This window comes from Pelobates fuscus, chromosome 12 (genome assembly GCF_036172605.1).
Source record: "Pelobates fuscus isolate aPelFus1 chromosome 12, aPelFus1.pri, whole genome shotgun sequence".
Taxonomy (NCBI): Eukaryota; Metazoa; Chordata; class Amphibia; order Anura; family Pelobatidae; genus Pelobates; species Pelobates fuscus.
In genome coordinates, this window is record NC_086328.1 from 89,869,543 (window position 1) to 89,896,881 (window position 27,339).

At 46.0% G+C, this 27,339-nt stretch overlaps 2 protein-coding genes across 4 annotated transcripts in view; both read right to left on the reverse strand.

The window, feature by feature from the left end:
- Positions 1–474: 474 nt before the first annotated feature.
- On the reverse strand, positions 475–15,063 carry LOC134578624 (phospholipase A and acyltransferase 3-like). Of its 3 annotated transcripts, none has more exons than XM_063437607.1 (5): positions 14,975–15,063; positions 14,458–14,555; positions 9,563–9,662; positions 8,999–9,258; positions 475–2,620 (listed from the first exon to the last, which is right to left on the reverse strand). In XM_063437607.1, the coding sequence occupies exons 2-5, from the start codon at positions 14,470–14,472 to the stop codon at positions 2,522–2,524; spliced, it is 474 nt and encodes a 157-aa protein (XP_063293677.1). In that variant the 5' UTR covers positions 14,473–14,555; positions 14,975–15,063; the 3' UTR covers positions 475–2,521. The 3 variants fall into 3 exon arrangements, with proteins under 3 accessions (XP_063293677.1, XP_063293676.1, XP_063293675.1); XM_063437606.1 differs by having other exon boundaries at positions 14,458–14,609; positions 14,975–15,044; XM_063437605.1 differs by lacking the exon at positions 14,975–15,063 and having other exon boundaries at positions 14,458–14,953.
- A 7,150-nt stretch (positions 15,064–22,213) lies between these two features.
- LOC134579527 (phospholipase A and acyltransferase 3-like) overlaps positions 22,214–27,339 on the reverse strand; it is an 86,167-nt gene continuing 81,041 nt past the window's right edge. Inside the window, exon 4 of the mRNA XM_063438844.1 lies at positions 22,214–22,407. Coding sequence (XP_063294914.1) covers positions 22,306–22,407 — 102 coding nt within the window. The 3' untranslated portion in view covers positions 22,214–22,305. The remainder of the gene's footprint in view (positions 22,408–27,339) is intronic.

Sequence of the window (27,339 nt, forward strand, 5' to 3'; positions counted from 1 at the left end):
TTTGTGTAGATTTGACATTTGAGGGTTTAAGTAATCCTGTCAAATTAATAGGGATTTAGCGTCTTTAAGCTAAATGTAAACGTTGTTACTTGCGTAGTGTGTAGTCTGCATGTTTTGGCAGGAGAATGATTGACTAGTGTCAGAAAGACTAAGGCTAAGTCTAAGGCTAAGTGATGCTCTCCAGAGCTTCCCAAGTGAGCAGGCACGATAAATGTTAAGACCCACTATAATTTTGTCTCGGGGTCTATGGATTAGGAAGTATCAAGAATAGTTTAATTGCTGGGTCGACATTAGGGTAGTGTGTGCGCATCTTTGACTAGTCAGAAACAGTGATGTTGATTAGCTAATTCCACATTAGCTTACTACACTGGTATTTCATCATAGAGCTCAAAGTATCAAAATAAATAATTAAGTTAATTACGTTATTAATATAATAAAAGTACATTTGTGCTTGTTATTGTGTTGCAACGTTTGTATGTTTATTATTATTATAAGGCAGACATTGGCTTGAAAGATTGTAAATGCTAGCTGTAGTTTGAGTTTATTATTAGAAGGTCACTATGCACCATAACCACTTCAAAAGAAAATGGTTTAACATTGAATGCAGATCCAAAATGCTACATGTTTTCCTGGCTAACCATGACAGGATCACTGATGGGTTTAACGCCACCTCCATGATTATAAAAGTAATTAAACACTTAGATCATATAAAAGTCCTTCCTTTCCAGTTTTTTTTTTCCTCTTCTCAGGTGACAGGCAGGTAGTTTGAAGATTTAACATTTTTATTTTGGCCTCACCTGGTAATAGCCAGAGATAGTTCAGCCTCTCTCCCTCTGAAAGATCCAGTATACAGCCTACCTTGGCAGGACTAAATGGGTCAGGTTTCATGTTAGACATTAAACTGCTTCATGGGATTATTCATAGTGTACCTTAATATCTGAAAGGTCAAGACGGACAACAAGACTGTTGCGTCATATATAAATCACCACAGAGGGACGAGGATCGCAAATCTCATCAGTGAATTTAGACCAATCATGTTTTGGTCTCAACAACATTTTGTGTGTCTCAGAGCAGTCTACTTTCTGGGGAAGGATGATGTATTGGGGATTTCCTGAGTAGATCAACCCTGGATGCAGGAGAATGCCTCAAATAGATCTGCTTGCTTCTTCCAGGAATGTTCAGGTTCCAAGATTCTTTTCAAGAAACCACAAACTCCAAGCAGAAGCTCAACATGCACCAATACAAATGTGAACATTCAGTTTGGGTAACATCTTCCCTCCAATTCCTTTCAATTACCGATCCTTGAGAAAATTTTGGAACTCCAAACTCAAGATGATCGCCATCCTTCAATTTTGGCCTCATAGAGCTTTGTTTACATGGCTAATCAGCATGAAACCTTCAGTAACCTTGGATCTATCCTGAAATGTGGGATCTTCTCCATCAAGGACCAGCTGTACATCCATCTTCACAAGCTATGAATCAGAATGGGTTATGAAAGGGAATCTAGTAAAATCAGGACTCTCTCTGGGGATAGCAGGGACTCTGCTTAAAGTTAGATCAGATAGGAAGAACAGAAGTTTTTCCTTACCTTTGGGTATTTTTAAATGTTTACAATAAAGCCTACACAAAGTTGCCTTAGAGGCTTTTATATGATTTAATTGTTTAATTTCTTTTAGGATCCTGTCCTATCACATCATGATAAGTATGAAACACATTTCTCCTTTAATATTGACTGGTGGAATGACACCAGGAAACTCCAGGAACCATAAGCACTTCAATGAGAAGAGGTGGTTATGGAGCCTCTAGTGTTATTTTAAATTTAAATTAAATTAATTAAAGGGAAACTATAGTGCCAGGAAAACAGCTTCCTATTGTGTTAAAACAAAACCCTGTTACTTACCTGAGTTCAGCACCAATGTCAGTGCTGATTCAGGCTCCGCCTCTGCTCCTCTTCTATAAATGTCAGCCGGCGGGGGAGACCTAATGCTTATGCACGATTGCCGCACTCGCATTAGAACTTGTATAATTTTCTATGGGCACTTGGGTGATCCTGGACGTCCTCATGCATCGTGTGAGGATGTCCAGCGTCAGTTAGGCAAATGACACGGAAGTCCCTTTGGTAGACAGCCACTCGAGATGGAGTTAACCCTCAAATATGGTTATTGCAGTTTCAGAAAAACTGCAATAATTGCCTTTGCATGGTTAAGGGACCTGGGACACTGCACCCAGACCACTTCAATGAGCTGAAGTGGTCTGGGTACCTATAGTGTCTTTAAATTCCTGACAATATTAGTAAATAACCTTCTGGGTATTGTTAGGAATATGTTGCTTTGCAGAAATTCGCTCTCGTTCTCAACCTTGGTAAAATAGCATTCTATTAAAATTACTGAACACGTTGAGCTAATTTCATCTCATCTTCCATCTGATAAATGTGTAATTTAAAATAGTCCAATAGTGTTCTGTCTGTTCCAGTGTTCTGTAAAATCTGGGTAGCATAGATTAAGGGATGCTGGTTTTGTCTTTATTGGTTCTGTCGTTTATTTCTCAGAAAGGCAAACATGGTAATTACCGAGGCTAAAGCAACACCTCCAACCGCAGCATATGTTGCAACATTAGCCACCTGCAAGAGAAGAAAGGTTATCATTATATAGTTCTTCCATAATTCCCTATAGTATGAATTATCCCCACTGGGTTTCACTTATGAGCATGACACAATACTTCATCCCTCACCTATACTCTATACTACAACTAGCAGCCACACACCGTGGATCATTTAGCAGGCTCAGTTTGTATGTGTGGTCAGACTATGCTGCTGGAACCCAAACGCAGACCCCAGCGCTCTAAGGGAGGTGAGGTCAGGGCACTGGGAAGTCAGTAGCATGGGCTTGATTAAAAACGTAGTTGTACCACCATCACCACTTCTGCATTTAGAAGTGGTGATGGTGGTAGGAATCGGTTTGTGCAGTGCTTTCTTGTCTAGTTACACCCCCAACACATTTGTCTAATGTCATTTCTGTAGTTGAAATGCTGTGTCACTCTTGAGAAAAAGTAATAGGACCAATGTACCTGCTGGTACAATGTAGTAGATGCCGCAACCTCTCAATAAGTAGAATATAAAGCAAAATCCATGGATTCAACAGGTAGGATGCAAAGTGCAATTTATTTAGGCAGTGAACACAACAAAATATGACATTTCACGATTAAGGCTATTTGGCCAAAACATCATACTTTGTTGTGTTCACTGCCTAAATAATTTGCACTAACTGTAGTAAAATATTTAGGTAAACAATAGATTCTATTGCACAATATATATACCCATATAATTCACATAGAACAAGCAAGTGCATATACAGTAGAAGCTTTTGTCTTTGCTGGCAAGAACACAAGGTAAAAAAATATGGGGGAGAAAAAAAAAATCAAACAGAAGAGGCATTAGTCACTGGCGAGACAGAATATGAAAATTGTTCAGTACACAAGGCTCTGTCCTCTGCCTGAGAGGATTAGAAGCTGGGAAGACGTGGATTGTAGCAGTTCCTTCATGATCGCTTATGCTAGTGGAGAAGAATTATGCACAAATCAATGAGGAAGTATTATTTGGGGACCGTAAAAGGTTAATTTCTACGAATATGGGCACTCTCTTCTCACAGAGAATAAACCACTGTTATCGAGGTGCTGTACCAAAAACAGCACCTCCACCATGACTGCTGGAAGGCTGCAGCAAGTGCCAGTGATAAGGAAGGCAGAAGTAAAATTACTTGTTGACACCCTTTTATGGGTGTCAAAAAGAGACTATTGTGTGGTTGCAAAACCAACATTTCAGTACATTTTATTCTGTAAAACTCTGCTTATCTTGTGTACCACTAAACTACTAGTATAAATATATAGATGTGTAGTCTTCCTACCTAACACTGGATGCAAATGATGACCTGCAAAATGATTGAAAACATCCATAGTTGTGCACTGTAAGTTATTGGCAGATATTGCTTTATAATGTCTGCAAGTCATGTATTGGACCTGTGTCCAAGAAGTGGAGGTTTCTGTGCTGTGCACGAGGAATCTACCACAGTGGATTATATATGCTTACCCAACAGGTTGGTACATAAGGTCTCTCACTGAATTTTAGCTCATTCCCAATCTTGATGGTTTTCATGTTTTAGGCACACCGTAATACACTCACCAAGACTAACAAGGGACAAATAATTGAACTCCACAACCAATGGGGAGATCAAAGATCACCCTCACCTACCTGGCCATCTTAATACTGGAGTAGAGGAGGAAGGACTTTGTCTGCACATCCTGTATGTAAAGACTAAGTTCTCCGCTCCTTTTAATGTATTGGAGTATTGCAGCAGGTTAACATGCTCAGATGATTTCTTCTGGCATCGTGGCCTGAAGGGAAAAGTCTGCATTGTAGCCCAATATACCCAACACATACTGCAGCCCCTATCTCCCCCCCCCAACAGTGCATCGCCTATACACCCCCACACACGGAAGCCCCTATCTTACCATATGCCACAGGCCCTATACTCCAATACTATAGACCCTATCACCCTGAACAAACACTGCAGCCATTTTCCCCCTATTATAGTCCTTATATCCCAATCCGCCACATAGACACACTACAACCAACCTCATTCACAGCCCCACAACCCCGCAGATTACCCCCCACCCCTGCATAAATTCACACAAGCAGAAAGTCCCACAAATAGAATCCCACAAGTTGTTCTAAAACAGTATGACAAGTTACATTGGAAGGACGCCAGAGTAGTCTTGCAACCATAAACACAACGGGCTGAGCTGTAGTGGCTATAGTGTTTGGAGTGTTCCTTGAATAAACATTCACCGTGTAATAAATTATTATGTAGAAAAATGTTACACCCATAGCCCGTCAGACTATCAGGAACTACTTTGAGGAAAATGACACAGTAGACATGTCCCCCCTGACACTGTGGGAAGCTCATAAATGCGTAGTCCGAGGGCACTTCATTTCCGTGTGCACACAGCGCAGAAAAGACAGGGCACGCGAGCTTACAGACCTCACGAAACAGATAGCAGACTTAGAAAACTCACATAAGCACACACTAGACGACAACATACATTTACGGCTCACAGAAGCCCGCAGAGCACTCACGAACCATCTTTCCCAGGGCCTGCTGCACACCATGCGAAAATCCGCCAGGTTCTTCTATGAACACTCCAACAAAAGCGGCAAACTCCTGGCGAAGATGCTCCAGGAAAAGCGTAGATCCCAACACATACACAAAATCCATACACCAAATGGGCGAACTACGGGGATGCCTGAGGGCATTCTGGACGCTTTCAGGTCCTATTATGCGGACCTGTACAACCAATCCCAGACCCAACAGGGAGCTGCTGCACAGACCCATTACCGACGAGTAACGGACTATCTAGCTCACCATGTAACACGGAAACTCACACCGGCACTCGCGGAGGAGCTGGACAACCCCCTCACCCTTGAAGAACTAGCGACTGCAATGAAACGTTCGAAACCACACCGAGCACCGGGTCCAGACGGCCTCCCCCTGACTTACTTACGGACGTTCCAAGAGGAGCTCCTACCGAGACTTCTGACTGGCCTAAACGCCCTGCGGGAAGGGGGTGCGTTCCCCACGGACACCCTAGCGGCTGTAGTCACGGTGATCCCCAAGGAAGGGAAAGACCCGAGCAATTGTGCCAGCTATAGGCCGATCTCACTGCTTAACGCAGATCTAAAATTGTTCACGAAGGCCCTTTCCCTGAGGATATCCCGGTTACTGCCCGACCTGATCCACCCGGATCAGGTCGGCTTCATTCCAGGCAGGGAAGCACGAGACGACACCATCCGAGCGCTGAACATAATTCATAGCGCACGGGCCGGAAAGCGAGACGTCGTCCTCCTCTCGACGGACGCCGAAAAGGCGTTTGATCGGGTGGATTGGACATACCTGAAGGAAACGCTGCATCACATGGGCTTTGGTCCATATATGCGCATGTGGATCTCGGCCCTGTACACCACTCCGACTGCCCGGATACGGATAAACGGAGCCCTCACGCGGTCTTTCCCGATATGTAATGGAACGCGACAAGGCTGTCCCCTGTCCCCCCTCCTGTTTGCCCTCACCCTGGAACCCTTCCTGGAGGCGGTCAGACGGGACGGGGGTATAACGGGGGTTCGCATGGGCACAGAGGAACATCGGGTAGCGGCATACGCCGACGACATGTTGTTCTTTTTGGAACAACCTCTGGTCTCTGTGCCCAACCTACTAAAGGCTTTTGACGAATACCGCCAGAAGTCAAACCTGAAATTGAACCTTGACAAGTCGGAGGCGATGCCGATAATGAAGGACGAAGGCGAAGCCCACAGACTAGGCAACCAGTTTGCCTTCTCGTGGTGCACGGAGAAGATACGGTACCTCGGTACCTGGCTACCGAAAGACCTTTCACAAACGTACCAACTGAATTTCCTGCCCCTCCTCCGGAACATACAATCAGACCTCCATCGCTGGACGGCTTACTATATCACCTGGTTCGGGAGGATTAACGCGATCAAGATGAACGTGTTGCCACGGTTGCTGTATCTCTTTGCCACCCTGCCACTTTTAATCCCACAATCATTCTTTAAATCGCTGGATACAGCGATCCGTGGGTTTATCTGGAATCATAGACCTTCGCGGGTCCGTAAGTCGACGATGGAGAGACCCAAACAATCCGGGGGACTGGGACTGCCCTCGGCGTCCACTTACTATAAAGCCACACACTTGCACAGGCTCACGGACTGGCATGTAGACAAGAGCCCAAAGCGCTGGGTGGCTATGGAACTGCAGCAAACAGGAGGTAAAATCCCCTCGAGACTGTGGTTGGGGGGCACCACGTTCGCAGAACTGCGGACGGGCAACCCCATGATAGACGCGACGCTCAATGTCTGGTGCAAGGTTCGCTACACCCATCAGCTCACTACATCACCGAACCCGTTGACCCCGATCGCATGCAACCCAAATCTAGCAGGGGGACTCCACCCGACGGCACTGCGGAACTTTCATCAGGCGAACTGGATATACCTAGATCAGTGGTGCTCGAGGGGGCGACTCCGTCCCCTCGAGGACCTGCTCGGAGACACACGGCCCACACAATTAGACATCTTTCGGTACCACCAGGTGCAATCGTATGTCACCAGCTTAGCTGGAAAAGACCACCTTCATAGGCAACTGACGGATTTTGAAAAAATATGCACAAAAAGAGGTCACATAGACCATGGGGTGTCGCGCATGTGCGACTCTCTGAGAGAGGCCCAAGACTCCTACCCACTGGGATACAAGAGCAAGTGGGAAAGAGAGACAGGTACACAACTCTCGGACCAGGAATGGGACAAAATAGTCCGCTTAACCCACAAGTGCTCGATCAGCTCAAAGATCCAAGAGACTGGATATAAGCTATTATCGCACTGGTATCGGACTCCGGACACCCTTAGACACTTCGGTGGAGCTGGGGCGGGTGACTGCTGGAGGTGCGGCACGGCCCTGGGAACGAATCTGCACATCTGGTGGTCTTGTCCACGCATAGTAACATACTGGCAGATGATAAACACGAAAATTAGAGAAGTCACAGGCGATCCCATCCCTCTACAACCCATGACAATGCTTCTACATCACACTCCCATACCCACGCAGAAATATAAACACTCCCTCACCATACATCTGTTGAATGCAGCGAAAGCATTGATTCCCCTACATTGGAAACGCACAACGACACCCTCGTTTAGACAATGGGTGGACAAGGTGGAGAGCGTCTATGATATGGAGATACTGACAGCCTCTCTGCAGGGACGCTCAGATAAGTGCGCATTGCAATGGTACCCCTGGCGACTTTACATCTCCAGGGGAATCGCGTAAAATCCCCGGGATAGGCAGAGAGCCGGAGTGACTACCCGAGCTGCGCAGATTGGTCGGACTATACCCAGCGCAAAGGAAATAAAGTAGCTAAATAGCCGAAGGAGACCTCACCCGGGCTCTAGACTTTCCCCCCCCCCCCCTCTTTTTTCCCCCCCGTACCGACTATGCTCCCCCCCTCCCCCCTCTTCCCCCCCACCAACCCTCAACTTGACGGACCTTCATACTACTAGACGCCAGAGGAATCTGGCCCCCTAACTGACTATACTCCACTCTGACGGACAGGTAACTTTATTCGCACTTAGGTGTTCAAAACCGAGAACCGGACCACACGACATAACACGGAACAAAACCTCTTTGAGGGGACTTAGGAGTCAAGGGAAGCTAGCCAGACGGACATAGACGTGATAATAGGCCACCACCTAGACACAAACCCATGGACAGCCATGGCCCACCAGACAGGACCGATACCCCTGAAAGGACACTCCACCGAGCAGGGTAACACATGGGGCTCCTCAATCCATAAGTAAGACGCCCAGGGGACACACTGTTCCAATAACTACACACAGCAACGGAATCTGGTCCCGTTTGGACCACCCGTGCACACAAAGAGTACTCATACCCTGACACGACGTAGGTTCTGGGGTAGTAAGGAGTTAACCCCGAAATGGAAACACTAGAAATCTGTTGTTAATAAGTGGGGATCTGGGAATAGGAACTGCCGACCACAGAGATGCCCAACCAAACCCAAGCAAACCCAGGGGGAAGCAAACGAGTGTTCTGGCCAAAGCCAATTCTGTTACCTAAGCTTCCCGGAAATCGGCATCTTATTTCGGCACCTCAAAAGTTTAACTGTTATTATGTTGTAAAAGGATCAATCTACATTTCCGTGTAACTTATGTGAAATTGCTGTTTTTGTTACCGGTGAAACCTTACCAATAAAATTATGATTGACACAAAAAATGTTACACACCGTAATATAATGTGCTGCTCACGCCTATTGAAATATCGAGCACACACCCAGTATATTGTAAGCAACATACACCCACATTGCATTGCATAAGCTATACTTCAGATAGCAGTTCACTGCACACAGCACATACAGTGTATACCTGATCAGAAAAGCATTTCCCATATCTCAGTTCTGTTGCAAAATGTTCGCAGTTGGCACTTGTAACACTGTAAGGCATTGTCTGGCCAACCAAATCCAGGGCTGCTTTTACCACGTCTTGTGGAGGATATGGAATCGTCTTCTGGTCGTACTTGTTATTCACCCTGTATCCACATCCATTGGCAACACTTTCTAGGAGGTCCTTTCTTACAACAGCGGAGCCCCCGAGAGCAGAAGATAAACTAGACCAACCCTCCTGATCTGAGACCAGAGAGAATAATTAGCAGTATTTGTTTTTGTGCGCCACAAGAATAATCATTTCACTATAGATGTATCATAATTCATTTGTATTGAAATTAGCAATCAGTTAACACATAAAACTGATCAAATTCTACGGAATTGTTTTGCGTTTTTTGGTTCAGATTTCTCCATGTGTGGCTTCTAAATGGATTATTATTTTAAAAGGTTTGGTTGTCGTTCGTTTTATATACAAGTTTGGTCTCTGACGTAGACAAGACATCACTTTAGTAAGACTGTTATTTCTGTACAACAGTAAAAAACGTACCTGTTAGATGTACAACATATCCATCTCCCACATAGATTCCCCAATGTTGATAAAAAGGACGGATAAACTCAATAAGGTCTCCAGGTTTAGGGGGTGGTCCCTATTGCAGAAGAAAATGTATTTGTTTATTAGCAATATGTAGTGTTAAAGGAACACTACAGTGACAGGAATATAAACATGTATTCCTGTCACTATAGTTATGAAAAACACATTTTAAGTCCCTGGTCCCCCTGACAGCTAAGTGAAAGATGATGTTACTCACCTTTCTTTCGGCCCTGCCCACGCTCCACACCCTTGGCTGAGCCCATCAAATTTGAGGATCTCAGCCAATCCAATGCTTTCCCATAGAAAAGCATTTGGGAAATATTGTGCATGCGCGGCAAAATGCTTCTCTGCGCCAATCAGCATCTCGTCATAGAGATGTATTGAATCAATAATAATATTTATATGGCACCTTTCTCCCAGTGAGACTCAAAGCACTTTTCAGCGCACGTTCTCGGAATTAACCGAATCAGCAGCTGAATAATAGATGTTATTATTACCCAATTCATGATACTCATTTTATCGACCTCTGAAGGATGAAGGGCTGAATTGACCCTGCCGGGATTTGAACCAACACATGTGTATGAAAAACATTCAGCGCTTCCGCTGAACTGTGCGTGCCACTGGCTTATGAACCAGCTCTAGTGGCCATCTGGTGACTGCCACTAGGGGTGTTACTAGGCAGTAATGTTAATACTGCCCTTTCTCTTAAAAATACACAGAAATCTGTTGGAGGATCTATCAAACTATTAACAGAGTTGGAGATATGAAACACTAAAATAATCATACTGTGCAATAAGGGAAGCTATAATATTTAGACTTGGTTTTTAGAATGTATGTAGGGAGGCTGTGTGAGTCACAGCCAGGGAAGGGCCAGTGTTTAAATAAAGTGATTTAGCTCGTAAATGGCAGAGAATTGAGCACAGTGAGACTGCAGGGGCATGGTCTATACTAGGTGTAGGTAAACTTTGGCACTCCAGATGTTGACTACATTTCCCCAATGCTTTGCCATCATTATGAATGTAAGAGCAATATGGAAGATGTAGTTCAAAACATCTGGAGTGCCAAATGTTGCTTATCCCTGACTTATACATCAAAACCTCTTTATTCAGCTATAGTGGCTTGGCTCTTAGAGTGTACCTTGAAAGGTATACTCGACCATAAAAATAAAGATATTTGAATTGTCCTTACTGTAACCTATTGCCAAGGGATACAAGTGATTAAAGCCAGATAGAGGGACTCGCTTTGACGCCGAATCAAGTTTGCTAAAGGATTTCCAATCATTCATTGGCAACGGCAAATGCTCATTGGCTATCCTATTGACTAATGCAGCTAAATCTCCCATTACTCCTTGTAGCTGGAGTTAAGCAACCTTCCCCTCACCTCCAGGATGATACATGCATGGGGTTGGACTGGTTAGGATCTAAGAGGAATTAAATCTTATAACACAGGAAAGGTACATTCGCACTGCCACTTTGTTTGGGTGGACTGACTACCTTGCATCTAAAAGCACAAGTCACAAACCCTCCCTTATATTATTGGGTTTTTTGTACATCAATCCATTTTTGCAGATTTGTGTACTGTACACAGGGCCGGCCTTAGGGGTGTGCGAGCTGTGCGGCCGCACAGGGCGCCATGGAGCAGGGGGCGCCGTGCGGCCGCACAGCCGGCCGGGATTTAAAAAAAAAAAAAAAAAAAAAATTTTTTTTTTTTTTTTTTTTAAATTTGCAGCGGGGGCGGAGCTTAACGTGCGGCGGGGGCGGAGCTAAAAGCGCCGGAAAACTGATGCAGGGGAAGCAGGAAGGAGTCCCTGCTTCCCCACCAAACAGTCACCAGGAGCTGCACTGCCTCCACAGGTAACTGTGATTGTCAGGTGAGTGTGACTCTCTGCCTGTGTGTATTACTGTCTGTGTGTGTATGACTGTCTGCCTCTGTGTGTGTATGACTGTCTGCCTGTGTGTGTATGACTGTCTGCCTCTGTGTGTCTGTGTATGACTGTCTGCCTCTGTGTGTCTGTGTCTGTGTATGACTGTCTGCCTCTGTGTGTCTGTGTATGACTGTCTGCCTCTGTGTGTCTGTGTCTGTGTATGACTGTCTGCCTCTGTGTGTCTGTGTCTGTGTATGACTGTCTGCCTGTGTGTGTCTGTGTCTGTGTATGACTGTCTGCCTGTGTGTGTCTGTGTGTATGACTGTCTGCCTCTGTGTGTGTATTACTGTCTGTGTGTGTGTGTATGACTGTCTGCCTCTGTGTGTATGACTGTCTGCCTGCATAGGCGTGCGCACGGGGTGTGCCGGGTGTGCCTGGGCACACCCTAATCCCCACAGCACGCCTATGTATTGAGACCGGCAGGGGAGATCTCAGGATCTCCGCTGTCGGCTCATGCAGAGCCGGCGCTATCCGAGCGCCGGCTCTGCTCTCAGCCTCCCTCCCCACCGACCCACAGGCAGGGAGGGAGGCAGGAGAGGACCGGCGGAGCTCTTGCCAGCAGCTCCGCCGGGTTCCTCTCGCGAGATTTGAGCGTTGCCACAGCAACGCTCAAATCTCGCGAGAGTGAACTCTAGCCCCGCAGGGTAGAGTTCACTCTCCACTGGACCACCAGGGATGGCGGTAGCATGGTCCCCCCTCCCTACATAAGGTAACAAGGGAGGGGGGATATTAACTAAACGGCACCTCACCTCACCTCCACTGGACCACCAGGGAAGGCAGCAGGAACAAGAATCCCCCCTCCCTACATAAGGTAAGAAGGGAGGGGGGATATTGAGTCATGTACCCCCACCTCCACCCCCCACAATCACCCACACACATACAGCACACACATACAGCACCCTCACTCAGCACACACACACACATACAGCACCTTCACACATACAGCACCCTCACACAGCACACACACACATACAGCACCTTCACACATACAGCACACACATACAGCACCCACACACACAGCACCTACACACACACAGCACACACAGGACCTACACACATACAGCACCCACACACACATACAGCACCCACACACACATACAGCACCCACACACACATACAGCACCCACACACATACAGCACCCACACACAGCGCAAACACACACATACAGCACCCACACACACAGCACCTACACACATACAGCACCCTCACACAGCGCACACACACACATACAGCACCCACACACAGCACCTACACACACACAGCACACACACACAGCACCCACACAGCACCTACACACACATATAGCACCCCCACACACACAGCACACACACAGCACCCACACACATACAGCACACACACACACAAACAGCACACGCACACACACACACACACACAGCAGTGTGTGTGTGTATAAATAAATAAATATATATATATATATATACACACATACATATACACGCGGCGTGTGTTTGTGCTTTAGGGTGCACACCCTAATGCAATAGGCTGCGCACGCCTATGTCTGCCTGTGTGTGTGTGTGTATGACTGTCTGCGTGTGTGTGTGTGTATGACTGTCTGCCTCTATGTGTGTCTGTGTGTATGACTGTGTGTGTGTCTGTGTGTATTACTGTCTGCCTCTGTGTGTGTCTGTGTGTATTACTGTCTGTATGACTGACTGCCTCTGTGTGTGTCTGTGTGTATTACTGTCTGTGTCTGTGTGTATGATTGACTGTCTGCCTGTGTGTGTCTGTGTGTGTGTGAGACTGTCTGCCTTTGTGTGTCTGTGTGTGTGTGTGTGTATGACTGTGTGTGTGTGTATGGCCGTCTGACTCTGTGTGTGTCACATACAACCAATACACGCATATCACACACTGTTAATACACCCATTACAAATATCACACATAGCATACATATCACACACAGTCATCACACCTACTATCACATACACAGACAACACAAACATTACAGCATACATGGATGACGGGGGGGCGCTGTGAAGATTTTTCGCACAGGGCGTCTAAATGCCTAAGGCCGGCCCTGACTGTACACTTTTTAGTCATTCATTGCTGTTGTTCACCACTCAGTCATCCCAAATAAAGCATGCAATTACAATATACTGTGTATATATTTTTAATTTTAGAGTGTTTTTTCCCTCCCTTTTAGATTTAGGGCACCACCTTTTCATAAAAAAACAAAACAAACAAACACAAACACTTAAAAAGTGTTATTAAATTTGCCTTTAGACCAGTGCTGGGACAAATGCCTTGCAGTTGTGTTTCTGCCTCCAATTAAGTCACCAGTTCTGATGGCTTTTCACCTGTCCCATGCTTCACATAATGAACCAATTGGGGATATAGGGTACATGTACAGCAATTACCACACCCCACAAAACCAATTCTTCTATGAGAAGCATTGGGTGCGTTCAGCCATCATGTTATGCCACATGTCAAAACTTATGTAAGAAGTACCTCTAATGGCTCTGACAGACACTGCCCCTATCAGTAAGTATCCCCTCTTTGGTAATTTGAAATGCTGACAGGTACCAGCACTTTACCCCTCATGTGACCATTACATAAATTCCCACCCAACACCAAACCTCATGTTTAGACCAGACTGAGTTGGCATTAAAGTGGCAGGACATAGACCAAAGTAGCTCAACTGGAAATATTCTCCAACTCTGTTTTATTTAACACTGGGCTTTATTGTTGCCAGTTCACTGTTTAGTAAAAAGCCCTTTTAAGATTCCCTTTTCCACTAGTTTCACTGGCATAACTCCCATCTTTGGCGGCCATTCCTACTGCTGGCAGGAGCGTCCTACATTTTAATACTGTATATGAACCATTTGACATTTCAGGCTCAGGCAGACGTTGTTTTTGGAAGGGGAGGGGTGGTTTAATGGACGTTTTATACGTCATCTCTTAACTCACCGAGATCAGAGGCATGTCTCTCCGCTCTTCCAGACGGTTTTGGGGTGTCCGCCTTGTTCGGTCACCTCCCTTTCTCCTGCTGGCAAACTGCGTTGGGCCTTTAAATGACAGTAAATGTACCGAGTGTGTGTGACGTGACTCTTAGCTGCGTGCTATAAAAAGTCATGACACAGATGGCAGACGGCATTAGATTAACAAATCAGTGGAGATCAGTACATCGTCCGTGCACACTGAGCTTGGAGAGTCGGCATTCCATAATATACAATGTATCAGTAAGGGGAATACCACGATAGAACGCTGAGGGAGAGACTCGTGATCAGGACAGTCATGAGGAATCGGAGGAGAGAGAGAAGGATCAGACATGGAAGCAGTAAATAGGGAGAGAGGAGAAAGACAGGAAAGTGATTGACAGCTTATAGCAAATTCCCTGTCTCTTTACTGTGGGGGTGGGATGTATAGATTTATGAAGGTAAGGTACGATTGCTTGTTGCATCAGGTTAGAAAGACTAGGACTTACCCACTTACAGCAGTGAGTGCTGGGTGATTTGTTGTTATCAGAGGTACATTTTGCTGATCTGTGCAGGGAGCGGGTGTCATTGTTACCAGGCAGACCAGAGTCTGGTACTGCGTAGGAACATTTTAGCACAGATCTACAGTTTCGCAATTATTTGGCTCTTATTAAAAATGTTTAGCTCATACTATGAGAATGGAATCATCACTTAAAGGACCACTATAGGCACCCAGACCACTTTGTTATGGTACTTTTTAGCAGTAAACCAAAATGTTTAAATGTCTTATCTGTTCCTGTCCAAATTAAGAAAATTGAATTGCGTATATACGCTGAAGTAATTCAGTCTGACACACGGAGTTCAGGTTAAAATAACTTCGAGGAAATTTATTGGCAAGTGAAGCAAGAGCGGGCTCGCAGGCCCTTTTAAGAGGCATTTTGCGTCATCATTGATTATCAAGATATCAGTAAATAAACATCATTAATTGGGTTAATTGTTAAGTGTCTGGGTTAGTATCCACCTATCAATATAATTAATTGGCTCAAAAACTAAGTGGTTAGCTAAGTGTCCACCCACCGATAGGTGGTATTGTTCTGGACACGGGTGGGGACAGAGGGCTCAAGCGCCATCTTCCCTAGCATGAGGTTTACTCGGTGGAAAGGGGGGCTTGAGCGTCATTTTACACGGTCAGTGATGTCAGGTCTTGTGGTCAGGTGCAAGGTCTCTTATGAATAGAACATTTCATTAGTACAGTGTTCTCATGGCCTTCAAATTATACTATGTTGCGAGTTAGGGGAAATTCAGCAGTTCCTGGGTAGTCATGTCTTTATGGAAAATACAGTCTTTGTCTATTGTGTTAGATGAGCTGGGAAATTCTGTCATGTAATGTACCGTATATACTCGAGTATAAGCCGACCCAAATATAAGCCGAGGCCCCTAATTTTATCCCAAAAAACTGGGAAAACGTATTGACTCGAGTATAAGACTAGGGTGGGAAATGCAGCAGCTACTGGTAAATTTCTAAATAAAATTAGATCCTAAAAAAAATATATTAATTTAATATTTATTTACAGTGTGTGTATAATGAATGCAGTGTGTGCGTATGTGTGTGTGTATGAGTGCAGCGTGTGTGTATGAGTGCAGCGTGTGTATGAGTGCAGCGTGTGTGTTCATGAATGCAGTGTGTGTGTGCATGAATGCAGTGTGTGTGTGTATGAATGCAGTGTGTGAATGCAGTGTGTGCAGGGCCGGTGCAAGGATATTTGCCGCCGTAGGTAGGCAAAAAAAAATTTGCCGCCCCCTCCCCCCCCCATATGTCCTGACTTCCCCTCCTCCTCCCTCAGTGGTCCTTACCTCCCCACCCCCGTGTTCCTTCACCCCCCCCCAGTGGTCCTGACTCACCTCTCCCCTAGTGGTCCTTACCCTCCCCTCCCCTAGTGGTCCTTATCCCACCCCCATCCTCCCATAGTGGTCCTTATCCCCCTTCTCCCTCCCATAGTGTTCCTTATCCCCCCATAGTGGTCCATATACCCCCCCCTCCCACCCATAGTGGTCCTTATACCCCCCCTCCCTCCCATAGTGGTCCTTATCCCACCCCCTCCCATAGTGGTCCTTATACCCCCCCTCCCTCCCATAGTGGCCCTTATACCCCCCTCCCTCCAATAGTGGTCCTTATCCCCCCCTCCCTCCCATAGTGGTCCTTATACCCCCCCCCTCCCTCCCATAGTGGTCCTTATACCCCCCTCCCTCCCATAGTGGTCCTTATCCCCCCCTCCCTCCCATAGTGGTCCTTATCCCCCCCTCCCTCCCATAATGGTCCTTATCCCCCCTCCCTCCCATAGTGGTCCTTATACCCCCCTCCCTCCCATAGTGGTCCTTATCCCCCCTCCCTCCCATAGTGGTCCTTATGCCCCCCCTCCCTCCCATAGCGGTCCTTATACCCCCCCTCCCTCCCATAGCGGTCCTTATACCCCCCTCCCTCCCATAGTGGTCCTTATACCCCCCTCCCTCCAATAGTGGTCCTTATCCCCCCCCTCCCTCCCATAGTGGTCCTTATCCCCCCCTCCCTCCCATAGTGGTCCTTATACCCCCCTCCCTCCCATAGTGGTCCTTATCCCCCCCCCTCCCTCCCATAGTGGTCCTTATCCCCCCCCTCCCTCCCATAGTGGTCCTTATCCCCCCCCTCCCTCCCATAGTGGTCCTTATCCCCCCCCTCCCTCCCATAGTGGTCCTTATACCCCCCTCCCTCCCATAGTGGTCCTTATCCCCCCCTCCCTCCCATAGTGGTCCTTATGCCCCCCTCCCTCCCATAGTGGTCCTTATACCCCCCCCCTCCCTCCCATAGCGGTCCTTATACCCCCCTCCCTCCCATAGTGGTCCTTATACCCCCCCCTCCCTCCCATAGTGGTCCTTATACCCCCCCCTCCCTCCCATAGTGGTCCTTATACCCCCTCCCTCCCATAGTGGTCCTTATACCCCCCCCCCCCCTCCCATAGTGGTCCTTATACTCCTTTTTTTTATTATTATTATTTCTTATTTTATTTGTATATATTTTTTTTCGTCCCCCCTCCCTGCTTGATATAGGGCAGGGAGGGGGGCTCTCCTTCCCTGGTGGTCCAGTGGGGGGAGAGGGGGGCTGGCAGAGCTGTAACTTACCTGTCCTGCAGCTCCTGTCAGCTCTCTCCTCCTCCGCGCCGTCCGTGCAGCTCCCTCTGTCAGCTTCCAGTGTAAGTCTCGCGAGAGCCGCGGCTCTCGCGAGACTTACACTGGGAGCTGACCGAGGTGCTGAACGGACGGCGCGGAGGAGGAGAGAGCTGACAGGAGCTGCAGGACGGGTAAGTACAGCTCTGCCAGCCCCCCTCTCCCCCAGTCTGTATTATGGCAATGCAAATTGCCATAATACAGACCTTGACTCGAGTATAAGCCGAGTTGGGGTTTTTCAGCCCAAAAAATGGGCTGAAAAACTCGGCTTATACTCGAGTATATACGGTAGTTTTAAAATGGAGAAGCCAGGTTATGAGGACAAAATGGAGGGTTTGTCACAGTGTGAGGTTAAAATGGAGTTAGTACAATAATTCAATACAAGTTCAATAAAGATTTTTAATAATTCTACATCAACTTCAGCTTAATGAAGTGGTCTGGGTGCCAGGTCCATCTAGGATTAACCCTTTCTGCTGTAAACATAGCAGTTTCAGAGAAACTGCTATGTTTACCTATGGGTTAATCCAGCCTCTAGTGGCTGACTCATTGACAGCCGCTAGAGGCGTTTCTCACTGTGATTTTCAGTGAGAAGACGCCACCGTCCATAGGAAAGCATTGAAAATGCGTTCCTATTAGACTGGCTGAATGCGCGTGCGGCTCTTGCCGCGCATGCACATTCAGCCGATGACATCAGAAGAGGGAGGAGAGTCTCCAGCGCCGAGGGAGCTCGGTGCTGGAAAAAAGGTACGGGATAAACCTCTTCCTCCCCCTTCAGCGCCATGGGAGTGGGACCATGAGGGTGGGGGCACTCTCAGGGCACTATAGTGCCAGGAAAACAAGTTTTTTTTCCTGGCACTATAGTGGTCCTTTAACTAGTGTTGCCATAAGTGCACCATTCTTTAAAGGGACACCCGAGCACCAAAGCAATAAGTTAATGCAGTTGTTTTTGTGTATAGAACAAGCCCCTGCAATCTCATTGCTCAAATCTCTGTTATTTATGCATTAAAGGGAAACTATGAGCAGCCAGAGTATTTAATCTTCATGAAGTGGTCTGGGTGCACTGTCAGTGTCCCCTTAACCCTGCAATGTAAGACAGTGGAGTTTCCAAGAAACTACAATCTTTATATTGCTGGATTATGACTGCGATTCCTGCAGCATGAGGACATCCCACGTTTTGCAAAACCCCATTTTTTTTATCACTTTTACCGCTGGGAAGGGTAACGGGTAGAAGGAAGCTATAGTGTTCAGAACACAGGTTTTTTTTATTCCTAACACTATAGTGTTCTTTAAATCGCTTTGTTTATACCCTAGCCACACCTTCCCTGGCTGCTACTCTCACCAGGCATTCAAACTTCACTAGGACAGTCCCCAATTTAAGAAATCCAGGGGAGGTTGGACATGTCACTAAACACTTCAACTACGGTGCTGCCAGGTAGGGAAGGCGAGACCCCAGGACCATACGTAAAGCAATTCATTCACCTGGGGAAAAGACTATGTTGGGCATCCTTTGTCTCCTATCAAGTGCAGGCAGCTGGTGCATGTTGGGATCAGTGAGATCCCAGAATGCACCCGCCTGCCAGCTTTCCCAGCACCTTCTAAAAACTGACAAATGATTTTAGTAATTGCGTGTTTTTAAATGGTAGAAGTGAAATTGGCAATAACAATCACAGATCATCCAGCAGTGAGAGTGACTGCATTTCACAATTACTGCCTGAAAGAGATGGCAGCCAATGTTAAAAAGGGTTGTCTCTCTCACGGTTAGCACTGACAGAAAAAGAAGTTCAAGTGTTAAGAAAACATTTTTTTTTAAATGATTAAATGGACACCATAGTCACCAGAGAAACTAGTGCATTATATATATATATATATGTTTTTTTCCAAGTAATGGTAGGGATGCCATACCCACCATGTTTTACAGGACACCTATAATTTATACAAACCGGTGGGCATCAAATGGAGATTGCTGTATCATGTAGAAATCAAATGCAGCAGATAGTGATTCAGGAAATGCATATCAATTATACAAACTAGGGGGCGGAGCCTGACCAGCTTCCTGACTAGACGCATGGTCACAGAGCTCCTGCATTAAAACCTGATTAATCGCGCAAAAACGACAATACGGGTACTCACACCCACGAGACTGCCCTGCCTGAGGTCAGTGTGCCCCACCGAACCTCCCGATACCACTCGGAAGAAAATCGGAGCACGGAATCCTGAGATGCGTGACCGCGGCCTGCAGGCGTCAGACCTGGGGAGAGACGGGGCCGCTTTCCCCGTTCTCTCGCTAGCGGCCCAGGAGGCATGAAGCTCCCCCCCCCCCCCCGGACCAGTGGGGGTTATCCCGGTCCAACCCTGGGAGAAAGCTCGGCTACCCAGGAAACAAGCGATGAACCAGCACAGCAGGCCTACAACTCTAGAGCAGAGCAAAATGGCGGACGCCACGTGTAAAGGAAGGAAGAAACACCCGACATAATGGCACGGCTAGAACATACCTTTGCGGCCTTCTGGATGAAGCTAGCTGACAGGATGAAGCAAGCCCAGCCCCAGGAGGCAAGGGTGAAAATCACCAAAGGGCCGCCACGCAGCCCCAACCATAAGCAAACATCACCCAAGCTGAAAGGTACTGGCAAAGGGCGCAGGAGACAGCAACACCTCCAAGCTCGGAAAGCCGCCAAAATTAGCCAGCCGCTCCACAAGCTAAAGCAGCGCACTCGAGGGGCCTACACATGGCCTGCACCTAGCACCACAAGAAATCCTATCAACGCTCTACCCAAGTGCAGCGATACACAGCCGCATACAGGAATCTGAAGGGCCATACCTCCACATTAAAGGGACACACAGAGTCTCATACTCGCCAAAAGGCACGGGGAGCAAAAAAACTGTCACTACAAAGCATACATCCCCACCGCCCAGGGCACTCGCACAGGACCGGGAGGCAAAGGCGTAGTCCCTGCAACATCCAAGATCCGCGACGCCAAGGCCCCACGCAAGCAGATCACCATGGTACTGGACTGTACAGCCTGCCCGGAAGGTATAGGTTAACCCGGGATGTAAAATCGAGCAGACATATTTGGTGATATCTCTACCTGCTGTCTCGCTTGAGGACATTACCACTGACACCACCTTTTTAATGTATGTCGCCAAAGCCCCTAGCATGTGTTCGATGCATAGTTCCCTGCATTTTTACTTATGATTGGCATCACACCAAACGTTTATGGATATGTCTAACACTACTGCATATTATTTCTTACAGCAACCTTGCGCCCTATTGAACCGACTAACCTGTTGCCCCTAACATGCAATTACCAAATACCCACACTGTCTAGCATTACTCTCAAGTTATATCTTCAAGCCAAACATGCTACTTTGTTGGTACCTTATATATAAAACCTGAATCATACCAAACGTGTTACCATATTACAGTACATTATCGTATAAGTTAAGTGGGATGTTTTGTTTAGCTAGACAATTACTGATAACTGTTGAACCCTGCATAATTATAGAGAAAAACCTGTGTGACTATGCATACCACGGTTAAACTCCACTATATGTTGACATACAGCACATATACACCGTGCCCCAGCCTGACAACCATCACACATATAGGCCTACTAGCCTGCACACAAGTTAGAAGAGAACCATATTATATGCCTGTTTATATCTTGACATACTTATCTTTTCACCTGTGACATCTTCGTTATAAAACATAAAAATGTGCATGCACTATCAAAACGCAAAGCACCTGACTAATATGCAGACATGTTGGTTTACCCTGCGATTACTGGTTTACCTCTTATGCTTACTGTCACCCTAAAGTTAACCCACGAATACCTAAGCATTTAAAATTGTGCAGATCGCTTGCAATACATGACTAACTATAGCAATATGATCTCCTGCAAACATGTTATTAGACAAGCATGTATAACCTGATTGTTATTTTATTCTGTTATGCCTATCCATGCTTACTTTTGAATTTCTTACAAAAAACAAAAAAGTGCAACGTATCTTGAAGCTGACACCAAAGTGTCACCAATTGTCGACTACTGTAACATTCTCTGCCAGTATTGAAACTTGTAATTACTTATGCACTTTCAAAAATAAAGAATTATACAAACTAAAGGGCTGCATTTTGATGTGCGATCAGTCAACATAGAGAAATTATGTGTTTCCAGAAAAACATGGTGGTTCTGGCATCCCTAGGTAATGTAAATGTGCGAAAATCCATCATCTGGAAAGGTCCTCAATAAACACTGAACTGTAGGCAAGTATCTTAGAATTGCTCTTGGAAACTGAAATTTGTAAGATAAAAAGACATACAGACAACTCAGCACTGTGTGGAATTTAATGATTGAATGAATAAACTTGGTGAAATTGGTTAAACTGAATGAACATTCTATGCTTCTATGTAAATGTGCAAAATTCCATCATGTGGAAAGGTCCTAAATAAAACACTGAACTGCAGGAAAGTAACTTTTAAGTAAGAATTGCTCTTGGGAACTGAAAACGATTTGTGAGATAAAAAGTCACACAGACAACTCGGCACCATATGGAATTCAATGATTTAATGAATAAACTTGATGAAATTGGTTGAATTAAATTGATATCTGGCATAGAGGTGTTATTCGATGCTCTGGATCCATCACTGTTTGTGTCGCTTGTTTTGAGTTGTAAGCAGGGCTAGAGCACCAACAGCCAGAACAGCAGCACCGCCAACTGCTGTGTACATCTTGGCATTATCCACCTGTTGTGAAAAAAGATATTTTATTATCAGTCCATTACCATACATGACTATGCTTCATAAGCAGCAACATGTAAAAATACCATCACCAATATACATTTGTAAACTGAAAATTTCAAGCATAGAAAAATATATATTCATTAGCAGGCTGAAACACAGAAAATTCCACTGTGAGAATAATAAGGGGTAGAAAAGATCACTGCCAAGCTAGAATGCATTGGCAACAAGGAATCCATCCTACAGATTACAGGGTGCAGAGGGCCCATGTGGAATGCACAGGGGTAGAGATAGGCCCCTCCCATGTGCAATGAGAATAGAAACGTTCAAGTCCTTTTAGTTGTTTAATCAGGGCACAAATCAGACACAGAATGGTATAGTATCCACAGTGCTTAAGCAACCTCTGGAGCTTCGGGTGTTATGAACAGTATTTGCACCTGACCAGACCTGGGAGGATACTGTGCCTGTCTGGCCACATACTACGACACAACATATTAGTGCAGCCACAATTAACATAGGGGCTGATGGAGCTGCAGCTCCAGGCCCATTGATTTACAGAAAAAAAAATTTTTTTACTACACTTCACATGCTCTTGCTTAAGTATGGAAACTTAAGAGGGATGTAGGGGAACAAAACTGGTGTGGACTGGCTGACAATGAAATTAGTTAAGATAAAGCTGACTTTGCGCACTATGCAAATGCTTTTGCTGCTTCAGTCTCTCTAACACTGTGGCATGTTCCCTTTCTTCTACACTCACTTCATATACTTTTTCTCTGTCCCAGGCTGTATAACAGGAGCTTCCGCTGGCTAGTGAGAAGATTAGGAGAGGAGTCAGGGCCGGCCTTAGGGGTGTGCGAGCTGTGCGGCCGCACAGGGCGCCATGGTGCAGGGGGCGCCCTGCGGCCGCATAGCTCACACGGCATGTCTGTTAGCCGCAATGCTAACAAGACATTTGCCTTGGGCGGCATTTTCCAGGGGGCGGCAAAAAAAGCCGCCCCCAAATGCCCAAGGCAAATGTCTTGTTAGCCTTGCGGCTAACAGACATGCCTGGCTGCTGGGCGGTCGGGCGGCGCTGGCGGGCGGCTGGCGAGGGAGCACTTCCTCTGAGCTGTATGCTCAGCTCCCTCGCGCGCCGCAGAGTGAGGCTGGGAGGCGGAGCCGGAATATGACGTCATATTCCGGCTCCCAGCCTCACTCTGCAGCGCGCGAGGGAGCTGAGCATACAGCTCAGAGGAAGTGCTCCCTCGCCAGCCGCCCGCCAGCGCCGCCCGCCCAGCCCAGCAGCCACTGGACCACCAGGGAGGAAGAGACCCCCCCCAGCATTCCCAAAGGTAAGGAGGCTGGGGGGGTCTAAATAAATGTTAAAAAATGTGTTAATGTGGGTGTGTGTGTGTGTGTATGTTAGTGTGTCTGTAAGTGTGTTAGTGTGTGTGTGTGTATGTTAGTGTGTGTGTATGTATGTTAGTGTGTGTCTGTTAGTGTGTATGTTAGTGTGTCTGTTAGTGTGTGTGTGTCTGTTAGTGTGTGTGTGTATGCTAGTGTGTGTCTGTTAGTGTGTGTATGTTAGTGTGTGTCTGTGTCTGTTAGTGTGTGTCTGTGTCTGTTAGTGTGTGTCTGTGTATGTTAGTGTGTCTGTGTATGTTAGTGTGTCTGTGTCTGTTAGTGTGTGTCTGTGTCTGTGAGTGTGTGTCTGTGAGTGTGTTTGTCTGTTAGTGAGTGTGTGTGTCTGACTGTGTGTGTGTGTGTGGCTGTCTGCCTGTGTGTGTCTGTTTGCCTGTGTGTGTGTGTGTGTGAGACTGTCTGCGCGTGTGTGTGTGACAGGGTGTGTGGGAAGGGGTAAGGAGTGGGGGAGGGGGGACGGGAAGGGGGGCGCTGTGAAGATTTTTTGCACAGGGCGCCCAAATGCCTAAGGCCGGCCCTGAGAGGAGTGGACCAGCGAGTGCTAGGGGACAGTGTTTAGAAAGTGTAGAACTATAAATGCATTTATACCAAGCTCAGATTGGTCATCATGCGTGATTGGCAGGCAACTTGATGTGCATTCACGCCAGACTGGCCCCTTTAGGTGGGTTTGGTAACGTGATTCACGTCTTACCCCGCCCACCGAAATTCTGCTTCACTGGACACCGCTTTTACAGGATATGGATTTACTTGAAAAATGAAAGTCAGAGATTTTAGCATAGGGTATGTATTTTCTGATAGCTATATCCTGTGAGTTTCCTTTCAGCACTACCTCCAACAGATACATGATGCTTGGGAGGCATGACTGTTTTAGTGTTTTCTGTCGATAAGATTCTGTAATTAGACCAATCATATTTGTCTGCACCAGGACCAATAGGCATTTAATCCGGCCCTGAGTGCAGCAGCAATCACAAAAACCAACAAGGCAGTGTGGGCATGTTGCCATGTGTTGAACTGGAGCTTCAGATCAAATAACCCCCATTTTATTCTGGTCCTGATTGCTATTTGCTGCCCTCTTGTCCACAAACTAGATACAAGTGAGGATGTACACAGTAAACAGCATTCAAAAGTTCCGGTGTTATATATGTTCCTTTGTAAATATTTTATTCTATGCAGCGATATCACAACGATGATATTGTCTGTGAAAGTGCAGTTTTTTTCATTTTTCACACACAAACGGCACTTTCACTGACGATATAATTGATGTGATACGTTTTACTGTTTTGAAACACGAATATTTGTATTAAGTGAAGTCTCCCGAGTAGAACAATACCCCCCATGTACTGGTTTTAGGGTGTTTTCAAAAGTTACAGAGTCAAATATAAGACTTGCATTTCCGTTTTTCACATAAAAATTTGCCTGATTAATTATGTTGCCTTTGAGACCATATTGTAGCCCAGGAATGAAAATTACCCTCAAAATGCATACCTTTTGCAAAAGTAGACAACCCAATGTATTGCAAATGGGGTATGTCCAGTCTTTTTTAGTAGCAACTTAGTTACAAACACTGGCCAAATTTAATGTTTAAGTTAGTTTTTTGCATTCTTCACACATAACAAATATGAACACTAATTTTGGCCTGATTTTGTGACTAAGTGGCTACTAAAAAAGACTGGACATACCCCATTTGTAATACCTTGGATTGTCTACTTTTGTAAATGGTATGCCATCATGTGGGTAATTCTCATTCCTGGGCTACCATATGGTCTTAAAGGCAACATAACCAATCTGGCAAATTTCAACGTGTATAAACCGAAAAATGTAACGTGCTATATTTGACCATGTAAGTTTCCAAAACACCATAAAACCTGTATATGGGGGAACTGTTTTACTCGTGAGACATTGCTGAATACAAATATGTGTACTTTACTGCAGTAACAGCTAACAGTATTATGACATTCACAGTTAAAATGCCATGCAGAACAAAAAAAAATAACATTTCTTAATTTCTCATTTTTATATTGTATTCATATTAAATTATGTTTAAAATAAAAATATTTGATGTGACATTAAAGCCCTGTTTCTCCTGAACACAATGATATATAATAAGTGTGGATGCATTTAATATGAAAGAGGTTAATTACGATTGAACAAACATATCACGCAAATTCAAGATTTTATTAAAGACACGGAGGCTCCTATTATGCTTCTCTTTCTTTAATTCTCCCTCAGCAGCGAAGAGAGATATATGCAAAAGAGATAAAAAAGAACAAATAACATAAACATATTGACAGTGCTATCATGGGTATCCACCCCCTTAGTATATAAGGTGTAGCACTTCCTGTTTCTCCCTCTTTCTTCGCTGCTCCCTCAGATAAGTACACTCTATTTTTATTTATGGTGTGCTCTGGTGGGTTTTTAGCTTGTGACATCTTGTATTGATTTAATATACTGTTGGGATATTCTCTTCCCGTTATCCCTTTATCCCACCTTTACATAATTTTACTTGTTTATTTCATTTATTATTTCATTTATTATTATTTACTAAGATATTTTATTGTGCTGTTACCTTTCACTGTGTGACCGGGCTGCCCGCAGTTCGCCCTCTGGGCGCTGCCGTTTTTTCTTTCCCCTCGCCCCCCCTCCGGGTGGGGCTCTCCCCCCGGTCACACACTACCGGGTTTCGCCGGCGGGGCTCGTCTAACACCCCCGCGGCGCTTCCCGGCACTATTTCCGTTGCCGCCGGCCGGATCTACTTTATCCGCGCGGCGGTTTCATTTCCCGCCGCTCGCGAGTGGCGCGCATGCGCAGTTTGCTCGCGGCGGCCATTTTTTCGGTTTCCGTCGCCGATTAAGGCGGCGGCCATTTTCTGTAGCGTGTTTCACGGATTTTGTTCCTCTCACACGCTGGTTTTCGTTGCTCTCTCATCCTCAGACGGGTATAGTCTTTTCCTACCCTCTCTACCTTGATATTACCCTCCATCTCACTATCCTTCCCATCCTGTATCTGGGTTAATCAATCCTGATACTGCCTGTCACTCATATTTCGTTTATTATTTTCCTTACTTGCACTCATTATCCACCATGCAATCTGGTGATAAGTTCCCTGGCAAACTTAGCCCACCTATGGCCAATACTAATCCTGACCCCCAGGTTGACCCTGGACTGATGGGCTCAGAGGAATTTCAATGCCTCCTGGACACCACCATGTCCAACTCTATCTCAAAGGCCATATCATCGGCCATGGGCGCTATGTCCTCTACCATATCAGACTCAGGCAAGTACAGCCTCAATCTGCCCCGGCCTTGGCCCAGGCCCCCCCTGTAGGGACACTACCGGGGCGCAAATCATTGGGCAAACGCAAACACTCACAGGACCCCCCCCCCACGCAGGTTGAACCTGCTCTGATTGACATGCCTCAGGCTGTCCAAGATGGCGCGCAACAACCGCGCAGTAGAGCTTCTGGGAGAGCTACGGCTACCAGAGACTGGAAACGGGCAAGAGCCCAAGATATTATGTCTGACTCAGACGAGGAGGGGGA